Source organism: Scyliorhinus torazame, chromosome 18 (assembly GCF_047496885.1).
Source record: "Scyliorhinus torazame isolate Kashiwa2021f chromosome 18, sScyTor2.1, whole genome shotgun sequence".
Taxonomy (NCBI): domain Eukaryota; kingdom Metazoa; phylum Chordata; class Chondrichthyes; order Carcharhiniformes; family Scyliorhinidae; genus Scyliorhinus; species Scyliorhinus torazame.
In genome coordinates this window covers 7,862,207-7,879,750 of record NC_092724.1, presented here as the reverse complement: position 1 = coordinate 7,879,750, position 17,544 = coordinate 7,862,207, and the positions used below count along the sequence as shown (strand labels likewise).

General features: G+C 46.8%; 1 protein-coding gene across 2 annotated transcripts in view; it reads right to left on the bottom strand.

Annotated features, from left to right (window-relative positions):
• The window catches only part of LOC140394922 (transducin-like enhancer protein 4), a 171,242-nt gene extending 154,530 nt beyond the window's left edge, over positions 1-16,712 (bottom strand). The window contains exons 1-2 of one of the 2 annotated variants that reach the window (XM_072482112.1): positions 16,102-16,712; positions 7,223-7,335 (exon numbers count right to left, since the gene is read on the bottom strand). In XM_072482112.1, coding sequence (XP_072338213.1) covers positions 7,223-7,335; positions 16,102-16,125 — 137 coding nt within the window. In that variant the 5' untranslated portion in view covers positions 16,126-16,712. The remainder of the gene's footprint in view (positions 1-7,222; positions 7,336-16,101) is intronic. The other variant, XM_072482113.1, reaches the window with a different exon arrangement.
• Positions 16,713-17,544: the final 832 nt, after the last annotated feature.

Genomic DNA, 17,544 nt, shown 5'->3' with positions numbered 1-17,544 from the left:
TTGATGATTCGGACTCCCCCACTCTATGGGGCAGCGAGTTCCACAAATTCACCACCCTTTGCAAGTAGTGTTCCTCCTCATCTCAGTTTTAAATCTACCGTCTCTCAACCTATATATCTGTGACCTCTTGTTCTAGATTTCCCCACAAGGGGAACATTTGGTCTACGTTTACTTTATCAATCCCTTTTTAGTCTTTTACATACCTCAATCAGATCTCCCCTCATCCTTCCAAACTCCAGGAGGTATAGGCCCGAACTGTTTAGTCTCTCCTCATATGTCGACCCTTTCATCCTCAGAACCAACCTGGTGACCCTCCTCTGAACTGCCTCCAATGCCCCCACATCCTTCCTCAAATAAGGAGACCAAAACTGGACACAATACTCCCGATGTGGTCTCACCTATTCTTTTGCTGGATATAGGCTGTTCTATTGCCCACTGGAGTCAACCATCAATCAATCCAATATTCTACCAGGCACATTCAGCACTTCCAGCTTATGATGTACAAAGCTATTCTGCTTTGGTTAAGGGGAAGGGAGAAATGGGGAGGTGGGGGGGGGGCGGTGGATAAATGGAGAGGTGGGGAGGAGGTTGTGAGGTGGAATGGAAACAGCATTCTAAATCAAATGATAGGGAGAAGGACAGGCTCGGGAGGAATCCCTCAAGTCACATGAAGACCCCCCCCCACCACCAAAATTAAAGGAAGATCAAGCAGCACGTTGCCTATTTCTCGCTCCCCCTCACCCTTGTGTGGCTTACAGTTGACAGCACCAACTCTCACAAAGTTTTCCTCACATGTTGTCAAACTCAACCCACGCTTGCCAGATGTCCACTTCCCTGCCGATGTTAAAGGAGAAGGATGAAGTAATGGAAGCTGGCCTCTCCCTCTTTTGCCCAAGTATATTTAGCACCTGCAACATCCACGTTACCTCCCCCCACCCCAACTGAGATGATCAAACACAGCAACAATCAATTCATTATCCTTATACTGAATCCCGTCCCTTTCTCCTCAAGAGTTGGTGACCACAAGACTACTGCTATGGAGAAGCAACAAATGGAGGCATTTGTTGAAAGAGTTGAAAAGGAGATGGATGGGCTGCACGGTGGCCCAGTGGTTAGCACTACTGCCTCACGGCGCCGAGGACCCGGGTCCAATCCTGGCCCCCTGTCCGTGTGGAGTTTGCACATTCTCCCCATCACCCCCACAATCCAAAAAGACGTGTAGAGTAGGTGGATTGGCCATGTTAAATTGTCCCTTAATTGGAAAAAACTAATTAAATACTCTAAATTTTTTTTAAAAGACAAGGGGATGGATCATTGGAGCATCATAGTAAATTTTGAAGGCTTCGCATGATTTACTCCCAAACAGTACCTCCAGACTGGAGTGGGTTGGAGACGAGGGTTACAAAGTTAGTGCTTATTCTACAAACCACACTCCCAGATAGTGGGGCTCCACACTCTGAATGCAGCCTGGCAAAAACTTACTAAAATGCCCCAACTAGTTCAAAGGCAGCACTAGCTGAGGTTTGGAAGTTGTCATGGATGCATGTCCTTAGGAGATCAAGTGGAATAAAAATGAACAGCAATGGATTGGATTTTCACCGAGTTAGAAAGACTACACAGGCTTTTAAAAATGGCATCCAGGACCCAATTCAAGGCCCCATTCCCGGAATTTTCCTCAAGGCAGGATAAGAGTACGGATCACACCCTACACTCCTGACCTGGCCAGCTCTATTGCGGGGAAAAGCATTTCCTAGCCCACCGCAATTTCAGGCCAGCTTTTCAAGATGTTGTGAACCATAGTCTGGAGGAGGGAACCTTTTGAAAGGCAAGTTCAGAAGGCCTTACCCATGTCCAACTATGCCCGTCTAGCCACTCATTGGCTCCTCATATCCCCATGCAACCTATGCACCATCATTCTTGGCCCTGCCTACCCTTACATGGCATGCTATGCATCTCAACCCACCACCCCAAAGTCAATGCCAACCTATGGCACTTCCATGCCTATTCACCCCATACACATTCTGTACAGAATCAACGCCGCATCTCACTGTAAATCATAGAATTTACAGCGCAGAAGGAGGCCATTCGGCCCTTCGAGTCTGCACCGACTCTTGGAAAGAGCACCCTACCCAAGTTCAACACCTCCACCCTATCCCCATAACCCAGTAACCCCACCCAACACGAACGGCAATTTTGGACACTATGGGCAATTTATCATGGCCAATCCACCTAACCTGCACATCTTTGGACTGTGGGAGGAAACCGGAGCACCCGGAGGAAACCCACGCAGACACGGGGAGGATGTGCAGACTCCGCACAGACAGTGACCCAAGCCGGAATCGAACCTGGGACCCTGGAGCTGTGAAGCAATTGTGCTATCCACAATGCTACCGTGCTCACGGCACAGTGGACCCGGGTTCGATCCTGGCCCTGGGTCACTTTGCACATTCTCCCTGTGTCTGCGTGGGTCTTACCCCCACAACCCAAAGATGGGAGAGGTAGGTGGATTGGCACCGTTAAATTTCCCCCCCCAAAAAAGGAATTGTGGACTTTAAATAATTTTTTAAAAAGAATTAAATGAACCCTATAAAATGTTTTATGAAACTTTTTCATAAATGACTGTGATTAATTCATAACTTTGAAAACTGCATCTACCACAGCCCTATAAGTCAGCTCAGCTCCCAGATATCCAACAGTCTGTTGACACAGCTGCACCCAATGGAAAACACTGCTTGACAGCTTTTACCCTTGGATATATTTCTCTATTGTTTATTTACAAAAAGGTGTCAAGCCCTTGTTGTTTCCGATAAAGATACTTTAAAGGTCTGGATAATTGACACTTGTTGGGCTACAGTGAAAGGAGTTTGTATTTTTACAGCAGGTACAAATAAATTAATTTTGAAAAAAAGGCATCATCACACATGACATTACTGCTATAGGATTAGTTAGTTCTGTGCAGTGTGTGTACTTGGAGAATCAGCATGGAAGTGCCGTAGGTTGGCACAGAGTAGGAGGGCCATGGGGAGCGAGTAGTGGGGCATAGCTTGGCATGGAGAGGGCATATGGGAGAGGCGAGGAAGTGCGAGGGCAAAAGAGCTGTTTTATTATATCTGGGAAGAAATACCAGAGCACCAAGGTGGGCATTTTAAAACACCCTGTGGCTTCCGCCATGCTCTTATTGGGGGAGGCAGACCCCTCCCCACCCGCTACCCACCTCTAGGCTGAAAGTCCAACATAGTATGTTTGATAAGGGATGGTTAGACCATCATTTTGGACCAAAGGGATTCATATTCTATTAGAATAAACTGGCTCAGGGCGGCATGTGGCACAGTGGTTAGCACTGGGACTGCGGCGCTGAGGACCCGGGTTCAGGTCCCGGGTCCGTGTGGAGTTTGCACATTCTCCCCATGTCTGCGTGGGTTTCACCCCCACAACCCAAAGATGTGCAGTGTAGGTGGATTGGCCACACTAAATTGCCGCTTAATTGGAAAAAATAATTGGGTACTCTAAATTTTAAAAAAGAGAGAATAAACTGGCTCACGGCGCTGAGGACCCAGGTTTGAATCCCGGCCCCGGATCACTGTCCGCGTGGAAATTGCACATTCTCCCCATGCCTGTGTGGGTCTCACCCCCACAACCCAAAAAATATGTAGGGTAGGTGAATTGGCCATGTTAAATTGCCCCTTAATTGGAATAAAATGAATTGGGTACTTTAAATTGATTTTTAAAAAGAATAAATTAAGGCAGGAGGCCATTTGGGCCATCAAGAATCTCTGACAGCTACCGCACCTCTCCCAGGGCAGTATCCATTGCATTTTCAATGGGTCACACTCACACTAAAAGACTTTCAAAGTTTGCGTTTTGCTCGTTTCCAATCAGTGGGTCCTCTGTCGGTTCGCGTTAAGTAGACCCTTCCATCAGGAGCCATGCCCTGCTCCTTGTTGGAGCAGATGCTGGCAATATCTGTGAAAATACCTACATCATGTTGTTTTAATTCACAGTTCTTCCTTTGCCAAACAACTGCCCCCATTGGCAAATCAAATGTCTTTGCCATCTGGCCTCCAGTCTTAACTAGCCGCGAGGTCAAACGTCATGGTCAGCAGCACAAATGGAATTGTTTTTTCTCAAAAGCTCACCTGCAATATAATGAACCTTTCAATATCAAGAACACAGGGCTTTTGATTTAATTATTCAAGGCAGGAAAATAGAATCAAACTATTTGCAGAGCGGTTCAATTCATTTTCTTTATAAAAACATTCTGCATAACTCCAGACCGACTCAAAACTTTCTAACTGTGTGTTTCTCTCTCCACAGATTTCATAGAATTTACAGTGCAGAAGGAGGCCATTCGGCCCATCGATCCTGCACCCTACCCAAGGTCAATACCTCCACCCTATCCCCATAACCCAGTAACCCCACCCAACACTAACAGCAATTTTGGACACTAAGGGCAAATTATCATGGCCAATCCACCTAACCTGCACATCTTTGGACTGTGGGAGGAAACCGGAGCCCCCGGAGGAAACCCACGCACACACGGGTAGGATGTGTAGACTCCGCACAGACAGTGACCCAAGCCGGAATCGAACCTGGGACCCTGGAGCTGTGAAGCAATTGTGCTATCCACAATGCTACCGTGCTGCCCTTTTATCAAAGGGCTCGCCCGGATTTGAACCCGGGACCTCTCACATTTTCATGTAGCACAAACCCTGAAGCGAGAATCTTACCTCTAGACCAACTAGATGCTGCCAGACCTGCTGAATATGTCCAGAAATTCCTGCTTTTTAAATTTGAAAACCCCGGAGTCATTAGAAATGCAACTGCAAATCTGTGAAGCTACTTTACAACATACACAAAAACTGCCAGGTAAACACAGCAGGACAGGCTGCAACAGTGAAGAGCAAAATAGAGTTAGTCTAAATGACCCTTCTACAATCTGTAGAAGGACCATTTAGACACAAAACGTCAAACTTTGTCCCTCTCTCCACAGACGCTGCCTGACCTGCTGGGTTTATCCAGCATTTTATTTCAGATTTCCAACATCCGCGGTATTTTGCTTTCATTGCAATATACACAAGAAGTTTCGGACATAGCAAAACGATCATTCGAATGGCCTCATAAGAGTGACAACTTTCATCAGTAGCTTTACTTTTTCTTTTCTCTTCCCACCCCTCACATCCCAATTTTGATCAATCCAACAATACAAGGGCGGCACGTTAGCACAGTGGTTAGCACTGTTGCTTCACAGCACCAGGGACCCGGGTTCGATTCCCGGCTTGGGTCACTGTCCGTGCGGAGTCTGCACGTTGTCCCCGTGTCTGCGTGGGTTTCCTCCGGGTGCTCCGGTTTCCTCCCACAAGGCCCAAAAGACACGCTGTTAGGTGAATTGGACATTCTGAATTCTCCTTCAGTGTATCCGAACAAGCGCCGGAATGTGGCGACGAGGGGATTTTCACAGTAACATCATTGCAGTGTTAATGTAAGCCTACTTGCGACACTAATAAAGATTATATAAATATACAACATAACGATGTTGCCCACCCCATTAAGTTTCCCTAAAGAGCTTCAGAATGTTTTTTCTAAATATAAATTTTAAACACAGAACATTACAGCGCAGTACAGGCCCTTCAGCCCTCGATGTTGTGTACCCAATTTTTTTTTTCTCCAATTAAGGGGCAATTTGACGTGGCCAATCCACCTACCCTGCACATCTTTGGATTGTGGGGGTGAAACCCACGCAGACACGGGGAGAATGTGCAAACTCCACACGGACAGTGATCCAGAGCCGGATCAAAGCCGGGACCTCGGTGCCATGAGGCAGCTGTGCTAACCACTGCACCGCCGTGCCGCCTTCCAGTATTAAGTGGCGCTTCCATTTACAGATACTGACTGATCTGCTGTGCATTTTTAGCATGTTCTGCTTTTATTTACTGACAAGTGCACAGAGAGAGGGGGAGTCAGAAAAGAAAGTGGAAACAGCAGCCGTTCTGGACCAGTTGCTGCTGTGTCCTCTATCATTACATGGGCTGTTTCAAATCCCAGACCTCTAGTCTAATATTTTAAATTGTTGACATACTAGCCTTCCAGTTGACGCTAAATGGAAGAGCTTTAATTGAGTGTGATGTACAAAATGTTTACAGCATGGCAAATTAATACACATCAAGCCATTAAATTATAATACGCCTTCCTAGAGCTGCACTAATTATATGCTAATGATTCTCTGATCTGTTGACGTCACTGGTTTATTATGTACATAGTGATAGCATGCAGCTGCAGAAGTAGCTTAAGCGGGCGGTAGGGACGTGTCGAGAGCCTGACGGACACAATCAGTCGAGTCCAAATTATGGGAAGATGCGTCAAAAGATGTGCAATTACACCCAAGCCCGTGCAGAAGCCACACTCAGTCAACTGCACCCATGAGTTAAATCTGTCTGTATTTTGACAAAGCGTAGCTTGGGATCATTTTCCCACAGACAGTCATTAAGTGAGATCAGCGAGCATCATTAACTGTTGGTAAAAGAGAATCATTACCCAACTCATAAACCTTCAGAGAGCCATAATACATTCCTTATCCCCCCCTCGCACCCCTCCCCACCCACCCCTCCTCCCCCTCACTGCCAGAAAATATGGAAACAGGGGCAATGGCCCCTTCACCGCTGACAGAGAAAGCCCTTGTGACCTGCACAGAGTTCCACTGTGCATAATAACTACCGTCCAAGAATTTTAAAAATCACAGGAGCACTGAGTCACAGGATATCATTTGAACAATGTCAAACCTACATTTCCTTCCTCCTCAAGAGCTTTAAAAAAAAAACCAGACTGACACATGATCCCTTAAATGCCACGGATTAATATGATCCAAAATAGAAAAAGGACAACTCCTGACCTTTTTTTTTAAAATAAAAGAAAATACAAGTAAAAATCCTAGAAAGCCAGAATCGGTGGGCTGTACTCTGGTGCAACAATGATAAACTGACTTTGCTCTCAAAAGCTACCTCATGAGATGTGGGGAAGGAGGAGGGGGCGCCAGCTACATCATCAAGTTTCGCCTCAATTAAGCGCGGGTTTGATCTTGCAATTAAAATTGTTTCCGAACCACTGGAAGGAAGCCACAGCATGTGAAGACAGTGCCCCCTAGTGCAAAACAGACAGATAGGCACTTGTGGCTGGCCACCAGATACAGGGCAAATATTAGCTCATGTCCATTCTTATCCAGCCATACCTGTGGTACTGCGCCTGCAGGAACTGGAATTCTTCTTTAATCCGATCCAACGTTTCTGGGAATGTGAACTTTAACGTTTGGGATGCTGCTGCTGGGGTAGCAGATGGTGGAACCTGGAGAGAGCGAGAGAGAGACAGAGAGAGAGATGGATAGAAATAGTTTGGGGTATATTCATGCAATGTATCACCCTCCACGGGGGATCACAGTGACTGGGAAAGAATCGCAACAGCACAGGAACATTTAATAAACCTGCTGAATTCTCATTCAGTGGCAACAGTGGGAGGCGGGGGGGGGGGGGGTGAAAGAGAATAAAAATCAAGATTTCGAGCTATTCCTAAATGAAGGAATGATGGTGACAGATGGCAATCCCCCCCCCCCCCCTCCCCCTCTGCATTTACCCGTTCCTCACATTTGGTTTAGTAGGTAAACTAACACAGTATCTCTTTCATCACATCTGGCAAGAATGGAGTCAAGCATAATATTTAAGGTGGTTACAGCAAGGTCAGTTCAAAGCTAACTCACAGAGCAGCAACCATTTGTAGCAATGCAGATGGTGGACCCCAACTTAAGACTATAAGATATAGGAGCAGAATTAGGCCACTCGGCCCATCGAGTCTGCTCCACCATTCAATCGTAGCTGATATGTTTCTCATCCCCATTCTCCTGCCTTCTCCCCCTAACCCCGATCCCCTTATTGATCAAGACCCTATCTATCTCTGTCTTAAAGACACTCAGTGATTTGGCCCCCACAGCCTTCTGCGGCAAAGAGTTCCACAGATTCACCCCCCTCTGGCTGAAGAAATTCCTCCTCATCTCTGTTTTAAAGGACCGTCCCTTTAGCCTGAGATGGTGTCCTCTGCTTCTAGTTTTTCCTACAAGTGGAAACATTCTCTCCACGTCTACTCTACCCAGGCCTCGCAGTATCCTGTAAGTTTAAATAAGATCCGCCCTCATCCTTCTAAACTCCAACGAGTACAGACCCAAAGTCCTCAGCCGTTTCTCGTACGACAAGTTCTTCATTCCAGGGATCATTCTTGTGAACCTTCTCTGGACCCTTTCCAAGGCCAACACATCCTTCCTTAGATACGGGGCCCAAAACTGCTCACAATACTCCAAATGGGGTCTGACCAGGGCTTTATATAGCCTCAGAAGTACATCCCTGGAACTTAACAAACTGGAGCCTAAAGAAATCTTATTGGAGCAGCAGAGAAACAGCTCCCATGGCCAGTCATTTGTAAACACTGCCACAAGGTTACCCACTCTGACAAGACACACAGACTCTCTTTCCCCCCCCCCCCCCCCCAAAATCTGGTCAGGGTGGGCATGACTGTGATGCTCCCTGCAATCACATCGCCCATCAACACTCACTACGGTCTCCACTCGCATGTGACAGACGTCACTTGGGCAAAGCACCAGTGGACTGCAGCTTGAAATCAGGGTAAAGCTAATTGAGGAAGACTCAGTTACAGAAATAAAGCAATCTCCATCCACTCGCTTCATAGATTGCATTCGAGGGAAGTTCCCATCCCTACCTATTGAGAAGCCATTAAACTAAGTAGAAAAGCTGCACTCAGTAAAGCAGTATGGCAAGACAATTGCTTCCCGTCATTAGAGTCATTGCTTTAAATCCCATCAGTAGCTAGCTTTTAAACTCATACCACAACATGTCAAAAAGTTCCATCCATTTTCACTCCGATTATCTAGAAGCAGAGAAAACACACACTATCTTTTCACCCAATAATAACTATACTTGTCAGTTGTGTTATATAGAAGTCTTGTATTAGAAGATGCATGTGGTGCATTCACCAGCTTTTCCAATCGTTGATGAACTGGAATGAGGGGAGGAATGCCAGGAAATATCTACAGCCTGAAGACAGGTACAGCTTGGGTTATTTTAATATTGTGCCACCTACACAGCTGTGGCTATGTATAAAAAAAAAAATCACACCATAAAACTGACTTTAAACATAACCGAGATTTAGCAGTGATGAAATGAGTTCGGGAAATTCATTTAAGCTATGGTGGCAAGTCAGGCGTGACTGCACAGTCAACACGCTATGTGAACAGGCATATCCATTCCAAGTTCAGGCACCCATGGCACAAGCCTGCTTTTTCCAATGAGGACTAAGCTGCTTGATCAAAGCATTGTGATGTGAAGAGATGTAGATCTGAAATATCGCTCCAGTGTTAAAAGGAATCTTTTCCGCCTTTTTTCCATCTCCGAATTGAATGATTAGAAAGCTGCGCTCAAAGATACACACCCCCTTTCCCCGAACCCAGCAGTCAAATTACCCCCAGGCCTTTGCTACTCCAGCAACTACTAGGGAGGCGCAGGCAGCAGCACTGACCAACCCTGTTCAAAAAGATTCCACCAACGCCATCTTTTCTTCAACCTCCCCTCCAACTCCTCCCAAGTTATTTTGTCAATCATCGGAAACACTTGCGGGAATACTGCCAAGTCTAAGCACCAAGTTCTGTTTAGTACACATTCAGCAACTGGAGATATCTATCCAGATTAATGGGAACATGGATCTGGGCAACATGGTGGCCCAGTGGTTAGCATTGCTGCCTCGCAGTACGAAGGTCCCAGGTTCGATCCTGGCCCTGGGTCATTGTCCGTGTGGAGTTTGCACATTCTCCCGTTTTTGTGGTGGTTCCGCCCCCACAACCCAAAGAGGTGCAGGGTAGGTGGATTCACCACGCTAAATTGCCCCTTCATTGGATAAAATTAATTGCGTACTCTAAATGTTTTTAAAAAGAAAAATGTGGATCTAAGTTTGAAGAAGGTGGCTCCTCAAGGGTCTGGGGAGCTTGACAAACGTATCGCACAAAGATAAACGGCACTCCCACTGTTTGGAGTACTGCATCCTGCAGAAGTCGAACAAATCCCTGATCAGGAGGCGGTAGCAAGGTAGGCCCAAGGCCTTTCCATAAACAGCAGCTTGGCTACAAACCAGGGTTGTGGGGACAAAATGGGGCAGCAAATGTTTGGCCAACCTGTCTTTGGCAGCAATGGTGGAACTGATGATTGGGGGTGGCAGGGCTGGTCAGGAGGCCGGGAAAACTCCCAGTTCGTGGAAATAGTGCTGCAAGATCTTTTACATGATCCACCTGTACAGCCAAACATGACTCCAGTTTAAATAGATCATCGGAAGGGCAGACCCTCCAAACAATGTTGCACCTTCTACTGCACTGAAATGTCAGCCTGGACGATACACATTTCCTGGAGTGGGGTTTCTGTCCATGACCTTTCCTGACTAAGTGACAAGAGTTCTGCCACTGAGCCAAGCAGATGTTATTCTACAATATTAAAAACAATCTGATGCCATTTTTATTAGAAATTGTTTTAGGCTATCTCAGGGCAAGTCTGAGGTTTTATTAAAAGATATATATAAAGCATGCACCATAAGACTATTATATATTGGCATACCTGACAGGTTTACAAGATCAGATTCTGCCAAAGGTACCGAGGGAGATTTGCTCATCCCTTATCACTAAATGTAAGCCTGCTGCTAAGTGAGTGTAAGTCTGACCCATTGAGCTCCGTATCAGTAGGTTTTACTGTATTGGTTTCTGAAAAAAGAAATCTAATCAGCAGTCATTAAGAGTTACAGTCGCTGGTTAACTGCATGCAAATGAGAATTATCACTTTTGTGTCAAGCACTTCATCTGCTAATTCAATAACGAGTCAGTTGTGGTGCAAGCTCGGTGCAATGTCAAGTAGCCAGCCTATTCCATCATTGCTATAATCCAATATTTCTATCAGAACGCATGGTGAGAGGGAGGTGGGGGAGAGAAAGCGAGGGAACTACTCCCCCAACGGTGTTAGGTACAAGTGCACCCCGTGGTGTACTGATAAACAATGTGCAGCAGCAGGTCCCAAGTTTAATCCCAAGGTTTATGCTTCTCTAGCTGATATCAGCAATTGGCATTTTGCCCCAGGGCTAGGGAGGGGAGGGTGTAGGGGAGAGGGGAGCGGGGAGGAGAGAAAAGAGAGGGGGATAGATTAAAAAGCAGCTTGGCTTCCCACTTCTGATTACTATCCAGCGACTCCTGCTGAAAAGTGCAGGTGTAGACAGGACAGACTCAGCTGTGATGTCCTCAACAGCTGTACATAGTCGGTTAATGCCTGCTCTGTTGGCTTCCACATGATGAAAGGCAATTTATATGAGGCAGGGTTGTCGCTGCCCCGTGGAGGTCAATGTCTCAGAAGGCGGGAAATGGGAGTAAGATAAATATATGGAGATCAAAGGAAAAAGTTAAAAAAGTGTTCTACTTTTTAAAACCATACAGGGGGAAACATTAGGTGAGGAGATGGTGGCTTTGAAAAGCTATTTGGGAAGAATGAGAAAATAGACAGGGGAGCGTTATTGAAACTCTGTAGGAATTAGAAAGTCAAACACGTAAAGACAGGCAGGCAGGAGGGGGGAGTGAAGAGATTCGTTCCCGTTTAGCTCAAATGAGGTCACCTCGGATGAAGCCATATGCTTAGAGCTCTCAAAATGGTGACTGCCAGGGATTAGAAAAATCGGGGAAGGGGAAAAACAGGGGGCCAAATTAGACAGCGATGGCCAGCAGGTTAGAGGGCTGATACAGGTTTGCAAGCTCAGCTGCTTAGGGGGGAGGGGGAATAACAGTGTGACGTGAGGAACTCTTTCAAGAGAAAGAAACACAGTCTTCTATCCATTCCAGCAGTGCATGAATCATAGCATTCATCTCAAACTTTCACAAGAAAATCGTTCAAGATCACGTTATTGAAACAGAAATATACCCCAACTTAATTTTTCCTTAAACAGCAAATTCACAAATTTTATCCAAATATATTTACTCCATCCAGTTGGTCTGTTCATATAACAACAATTCTTGAGTAGGTAACTAGTCACACAGGCATTTTTGCTTTTGGTGTACGCACATAGGATGCAAGATGTTGGGTCTGAACAGTTCATCCATCAGCACAGCACATGCACACCGGTAATGGCACAAAACATCATGGAAAAACGACCCAGCTTCATTGCAGAACAGCTCCAAGCAGCTGTGTTTGGGACGGACACTCAGTAGCACTGACACAGTACCCACTGAAGCCTTACTTTTAGTCAAGCTCGGTGCCTGTGCAGTGACCGTCTCACCTTTGGTGCAGGCATGGGAAAAGGCTGAGGAACCCAAGAACACGGGCAGCACGGTAGCACAAGTGGATAGCACAGTGGCTTCACAGCGCCAGGCTCCCAGGTTCGATTCCCCGCTGGGTCACTGTCGGTGCGGAGTCTGCACGTTCTCCCCGTGCCTGCATGGGTTTCCTCCGGGTGCTCCGGTTTCCTCCCACAGTCCAAAGACGTGCAGGTTAGGTGGATTGGCCATAATAAATTGCCCTTAGTGACCAAAAAAGGTTAGGATGGGTTATTGGGTTACGGGGATAGGGTGGAGGTGAGGGCTTAAGTGGGTCGGTGCAGACTCGATGGGCCAAATGGTCTCCTTCTATGTAACACAGTTTAGGTTACTGCTTGGCAAATAAAAAAGGGTATGTGCCCATTAAACTTTCAGCATTGGTTGCCAGACACAACTCCACAAGGCTCTAATAAGACTAATATAGAAGAAAACATAGACACATATTACTCTATGCCAAAGGCGGGCAAGTGGGACTAGCTTTGTGATAGAAACTGGGCGGCATGGACAAGCTGGGCCGAAGGGCCCGTTTCCATGCTGTAAACATCGATACAGACAACCCCCGGGGTGAATATGGCAAATCTGTACCTCAACGCCAATTAGTCATCCTGGTTTTAAAATACTCATTTTTGGGGCAGCACTGCGGCCTCACAGCACCGAGGTCCCAGGATCGATCCCGGCTCTGGGTCACTATCCGTGTGGAATTTGCACATTCTCCCCGTGTTTGCGTGGGTTTCACCCTCACATCACAAAGATGTGCAGGGTAGGTGGATTGGCCAGACTAAATTGCCCCTTAATTGGAAAAAATGAATTGGGTACTCTAAATTTATAAAACAAAAAAGTACTCAATTTTGTTTTCAAATCCCTGCATAGCGTTGCCCCCTCCTTATTTCTACAACTTCCTCCAGCCCTCGCTGAAATCCTCCATCCTCCAATTGCATCCTCTTGTGTATCCCCCATTGTCAACCCCTCCGCCAGTGGTGTGCCATACCTTGCCTGAGCTTTGAAATTCCCTCCCCAAATTCCTCCACCTCTCGCCTCCTTCAACGATGTTCCGTCAAAGCTAACTGTTTGGACAAGCCTTTGGCACCTGTCCTAATATCTCTGTGGTTCAGTGTCAAATCTTATTTGGTATCACTCCTATGTAGAGGCAAGAAATTTGACTATGTTAATATGCTCCATTAATAAAAACTGCCGTGCATCTTTTATCCTCAAGTCATTGGACCAGCACCCACAGTCTGTTAGGGAAGAAAATTATGTATTTCCACAACCCTTTACTTGAACCATTTGGCAGCATCCACGTACTTCCCCAACTTTCCTCCCATCAAATGAGGAAAAACCTACAGAGCACTCCAAGGGTAAAATCTCACCACTCCAGCTCTACATTTCATACTTTCCACCACTGGCAATTAATTGGCCTCCCGTCTGGGGCAGCTGACTAATTGGCAGAGATTGATTACCAATGATTAGCCAACAAGCCAATTATCATTGAATTATGCAACTACCAGAAAGACAGAAGATGAACTAGATTGGCCTTTTTCCCAATCTACCAATTCCTATGTTCTTAAGTGCTTCCCTCACGATATAAACAAATCAACCTGGGGTCCTCCCGTGGAACATTAATCATTTTGTCATCCCAATTCACACTCAGGATTATAGCTGCTGCCCAAAAAGGTTTCATATGTACATCACATAAGGCCAAAATATACAGTTTAAAATATTACAAAAATCGGTACAGAGTGGGGCCTGACCCTAGGTAGGGTAGGGTAGGGGGAAAGCACGGTGGCACAGTGTTTAGCATTGCTGCCTCACGCGCCGAGGTCCCAGGTTCAATCCCGGCTCTGGGACACTGTCCATGTGGAGTTTGCACATTCTACCCGTGTTTGCGTGGGTTTCACCCCCACAACCCAAAGATGTGCAGGGTAGGTGGAATGGCCATACCTTTTGATTAAAACAGTAAAAAATATATACAAGGCCAAACGGTACAAACACTAATTTTGTGTTGGAGAAACAGAATACCCTCCCCTCAGTACCAATGTATGGGGAGGGGGTGGATACTCTACATTTCTACAAAAAACAAATGGTACAAGCACGAAACGTTGCGCTGGAGAGACCAGATACCCTCACCTCTGTACCAACAAGGGGGGGGGGGGAGAGAGGGGAAAGGAGGGTGGTGAGGAGGGAGAGAGTCATTGGTGGAGGGGGGGCAAATAGGGCACTGCCTGAACTATCTACAGAGGCAGAAAAACAAAAGAAACCTTCATGTTAAATTGCTCCTTAATTGGAAAAACTGAACTGGGTACTCTAAATTTTTTTTTTTTTTTTTTAAAGGTAGGGTAAAGGATCGGTGCAGACTGGATGGGCCGAATGGCCTCCTGCTGCACTGTGATTTTATGAGACATGCATATGTATCTGAAAGGGTGATGGAAACAGATCCAGTAGCAACTTTACAAAGGGGCATTAGACGCAGTCTCAAAAATGAGGACGAGTAGAGTTAGATTAATTGGGTAGCTCTATATTTTTTTTAAAGAGCTGGAGCAGACAGGATTTGGCTGAATAGGCTCCTGTCCTGTACGAGTTTACTGACAAGGAAGGCCATTTTAAATGTGGGCTCAATCCAGAAATATTTGAAGTCTCACCCTTCCAATTAGAAGGGGGGGGGGGGGGGTGTAACTACAAAATGGCATGTCAGGGGGAAGAGGGGAGTGCACAAAAAGCTCAAGTTACCCGTGTTCAAAGTGCAACTACTTTACTCCCCCAGAGAGGAGAGAGAAAAAAAATCAATGGGGGATTTTCATTTTAAGTGTTTATAGCAACCCTCGCCATTGCTGTAACGCAGTGGAACCCACAGAAGCGTTGAAGGAGTGGTGGTATCATCCTGCACAGATCGGGAGGAGGGAGGGACAAGAGAGAGAGAGAGAGAATCAACCCACTTGCAGTAACCACAAGGCAAAAGTGTGACAGTCAGCCCTCCCATATATCCTCAACAAGGGAAATTGCGGAGAGGAGGAGGGAGGGGGGTGACTGTACAGACAGCACCGTGACAGGCACCCAGAATTATCTGACCTCTAGCACCCTCACCCCCGCAGATAGCAACGTAAACAACTGGCTGCAATTAGAGAAAGCCTTCCTTGCCCCACACACGTGTAGGGCACATGTCCCTCCGCTTAAAGAGCGTTTATAAAACTGTGGGCGGGATGGAGCTTTGCATTTTTTTTAAAGTCTCAAGATTGATTGACCGTACGGTGTAAACAAATTAAAAGCCAATTCACTTGGGAGTCGCAATCCACTGATTCCCTAGCCTAACCCCCCTCCCCCCCTCCCCCCACCCCCCCCCCCCCCCCCCCCAGTGACAACCCATCTCCATTTTCTCCAGTTGTTACTAAGAGTTTTTGTGTGTGTGTCGAGTTCCCAGCTAAAGGCAGAACAACAACACGGAGCCTCCACATTAATCAGAAAGCAGCCAGCCCGGGGGGGGGGGGGGGGGGGGTGGATGCACATTTGCAATGGAGGTTCACAATGTGAAACTCACACCCCTCCCCAAACTAATCACCGTGAGATCCCCCCCCCCCCCCCCAAGCCAGCAGCACCACCCTTGTGTCAATAACACTGAAACTGCATGTGGAGGGAGAGAAATAGGCCACAATATAACAAGAGGGTGGCAGTGTTAGGCAAGCGGCTCCTCTCACGCACTGCGAACAAGAGCAGAGATCACTTACCGAGGAACGGTTGTGGGGGAACATTTTTCCGCCGTGTTGCTAACGAAGGAAATCCTCCAGCCTTGCCGCGATCCTCAAGATTAACAGCCAACCCGAATAATGTAGATTTTTTTTGGGGGGAGGAGGAGGGGGGGGGGAGAACCAACCCAGCCGCGATCAAACACAGTGTAATACAATGTTGTACATCCCCGGATCCCTTTGTTCAAATGGGCTAATTCAAACAAGCACTTCTTCTCTGCCGGGATCAAATCATGTAGCCTTCAGGCAATGATGCGCAATTGGCTCATAAATCTGTCAGTAATGTCGGATACTTTTTTTTCTCTTGCACCCCCCCCCCCCCTCTCCTCTCTCTCGCTCTGTCTCTCCTCCGGGCGTCCTGGCTGATGTGTAAGAATAGGCAGATTAATAAATCACACGCAAACAAAAAAAAATAAAGAGGAGGGAAGAAGTGGGGTGGGTGGGGGGGGGGGGGGGGGGGGGCAGCGAGAGAGAAAAGGTAAATGAATATTTTTTTCTGCAGGGGGTGTGCTGGTTGCCGAAACTAAGGCAGGACCGGATTTTTTTTTTGAAATAGACTTTATAGGCTGGCTGAGATCGGGACACGCGGTTTCTTGGAGTGAAATCGAATGTTTTCACCGCAACTCGTCAATTACCAGCGCCCCGCCGACCAATGGCGAGGCCGCTGGCCCGACCCGACCCACGTGGGGGCCTCGCCACCCTCTGCCACCCATTGGCTACATTTGGGTCCCAAGGTTTCCTGGCGACATTTCTGGCTACATTTCTGATGTAGCCTTTCCCCTTCCTCGCATAAAGATATTTATTTCATTTCTAATTGATGTTCCAAAACAAGTCAGCCCCTCTCTGTGCCCCCCACCCCAGGACAACGTCTGCCCTTTATTTATTCGCAGTCAGAGCCCGATTCTAGCCCCCTTCCCCAGGTAGAGTTTTTATTTTGTAATAGTTTTAATTCAGTGCGGTTGTCGCTGATGGTTGACGGCGAGCGTCGTTCTGGCTGAGCCCACATGATGAGGGCGCAGATATGAAAGCAGAAAATGCTGGAAATGAGCAGAGTCTGTCTTTCAACCCGCAAGAAAGAACCCCGGGGGAAAGCTTAAAACTTGTTTCACAAACGGGCTAACTCGTTTTTGCTCGCGATTACAACATCTCGCAGGGAATGCACGTTTGAGATACTCCCTTCTGTTTTTGGGACTCGGTCCAGAAGATCCAAACTCCTCCCTCGTCGCCCCTCCACCTGTGTCAACTCCTTTTTTTTTGTTTTTTTAATTTTTAGCCCATCCTTAAAGTTACAGAGCCAGGGTGGACTGGGCAAACCCTTGACCCATTCTCATTGCTTGCGCCATGAAAAACAGTTCAAATTGAAGGCGGAATTCTCAGAGCGCAGATTCCAGCCCCCGGTCCATGGACCTTTGCATGGCCCGCGTC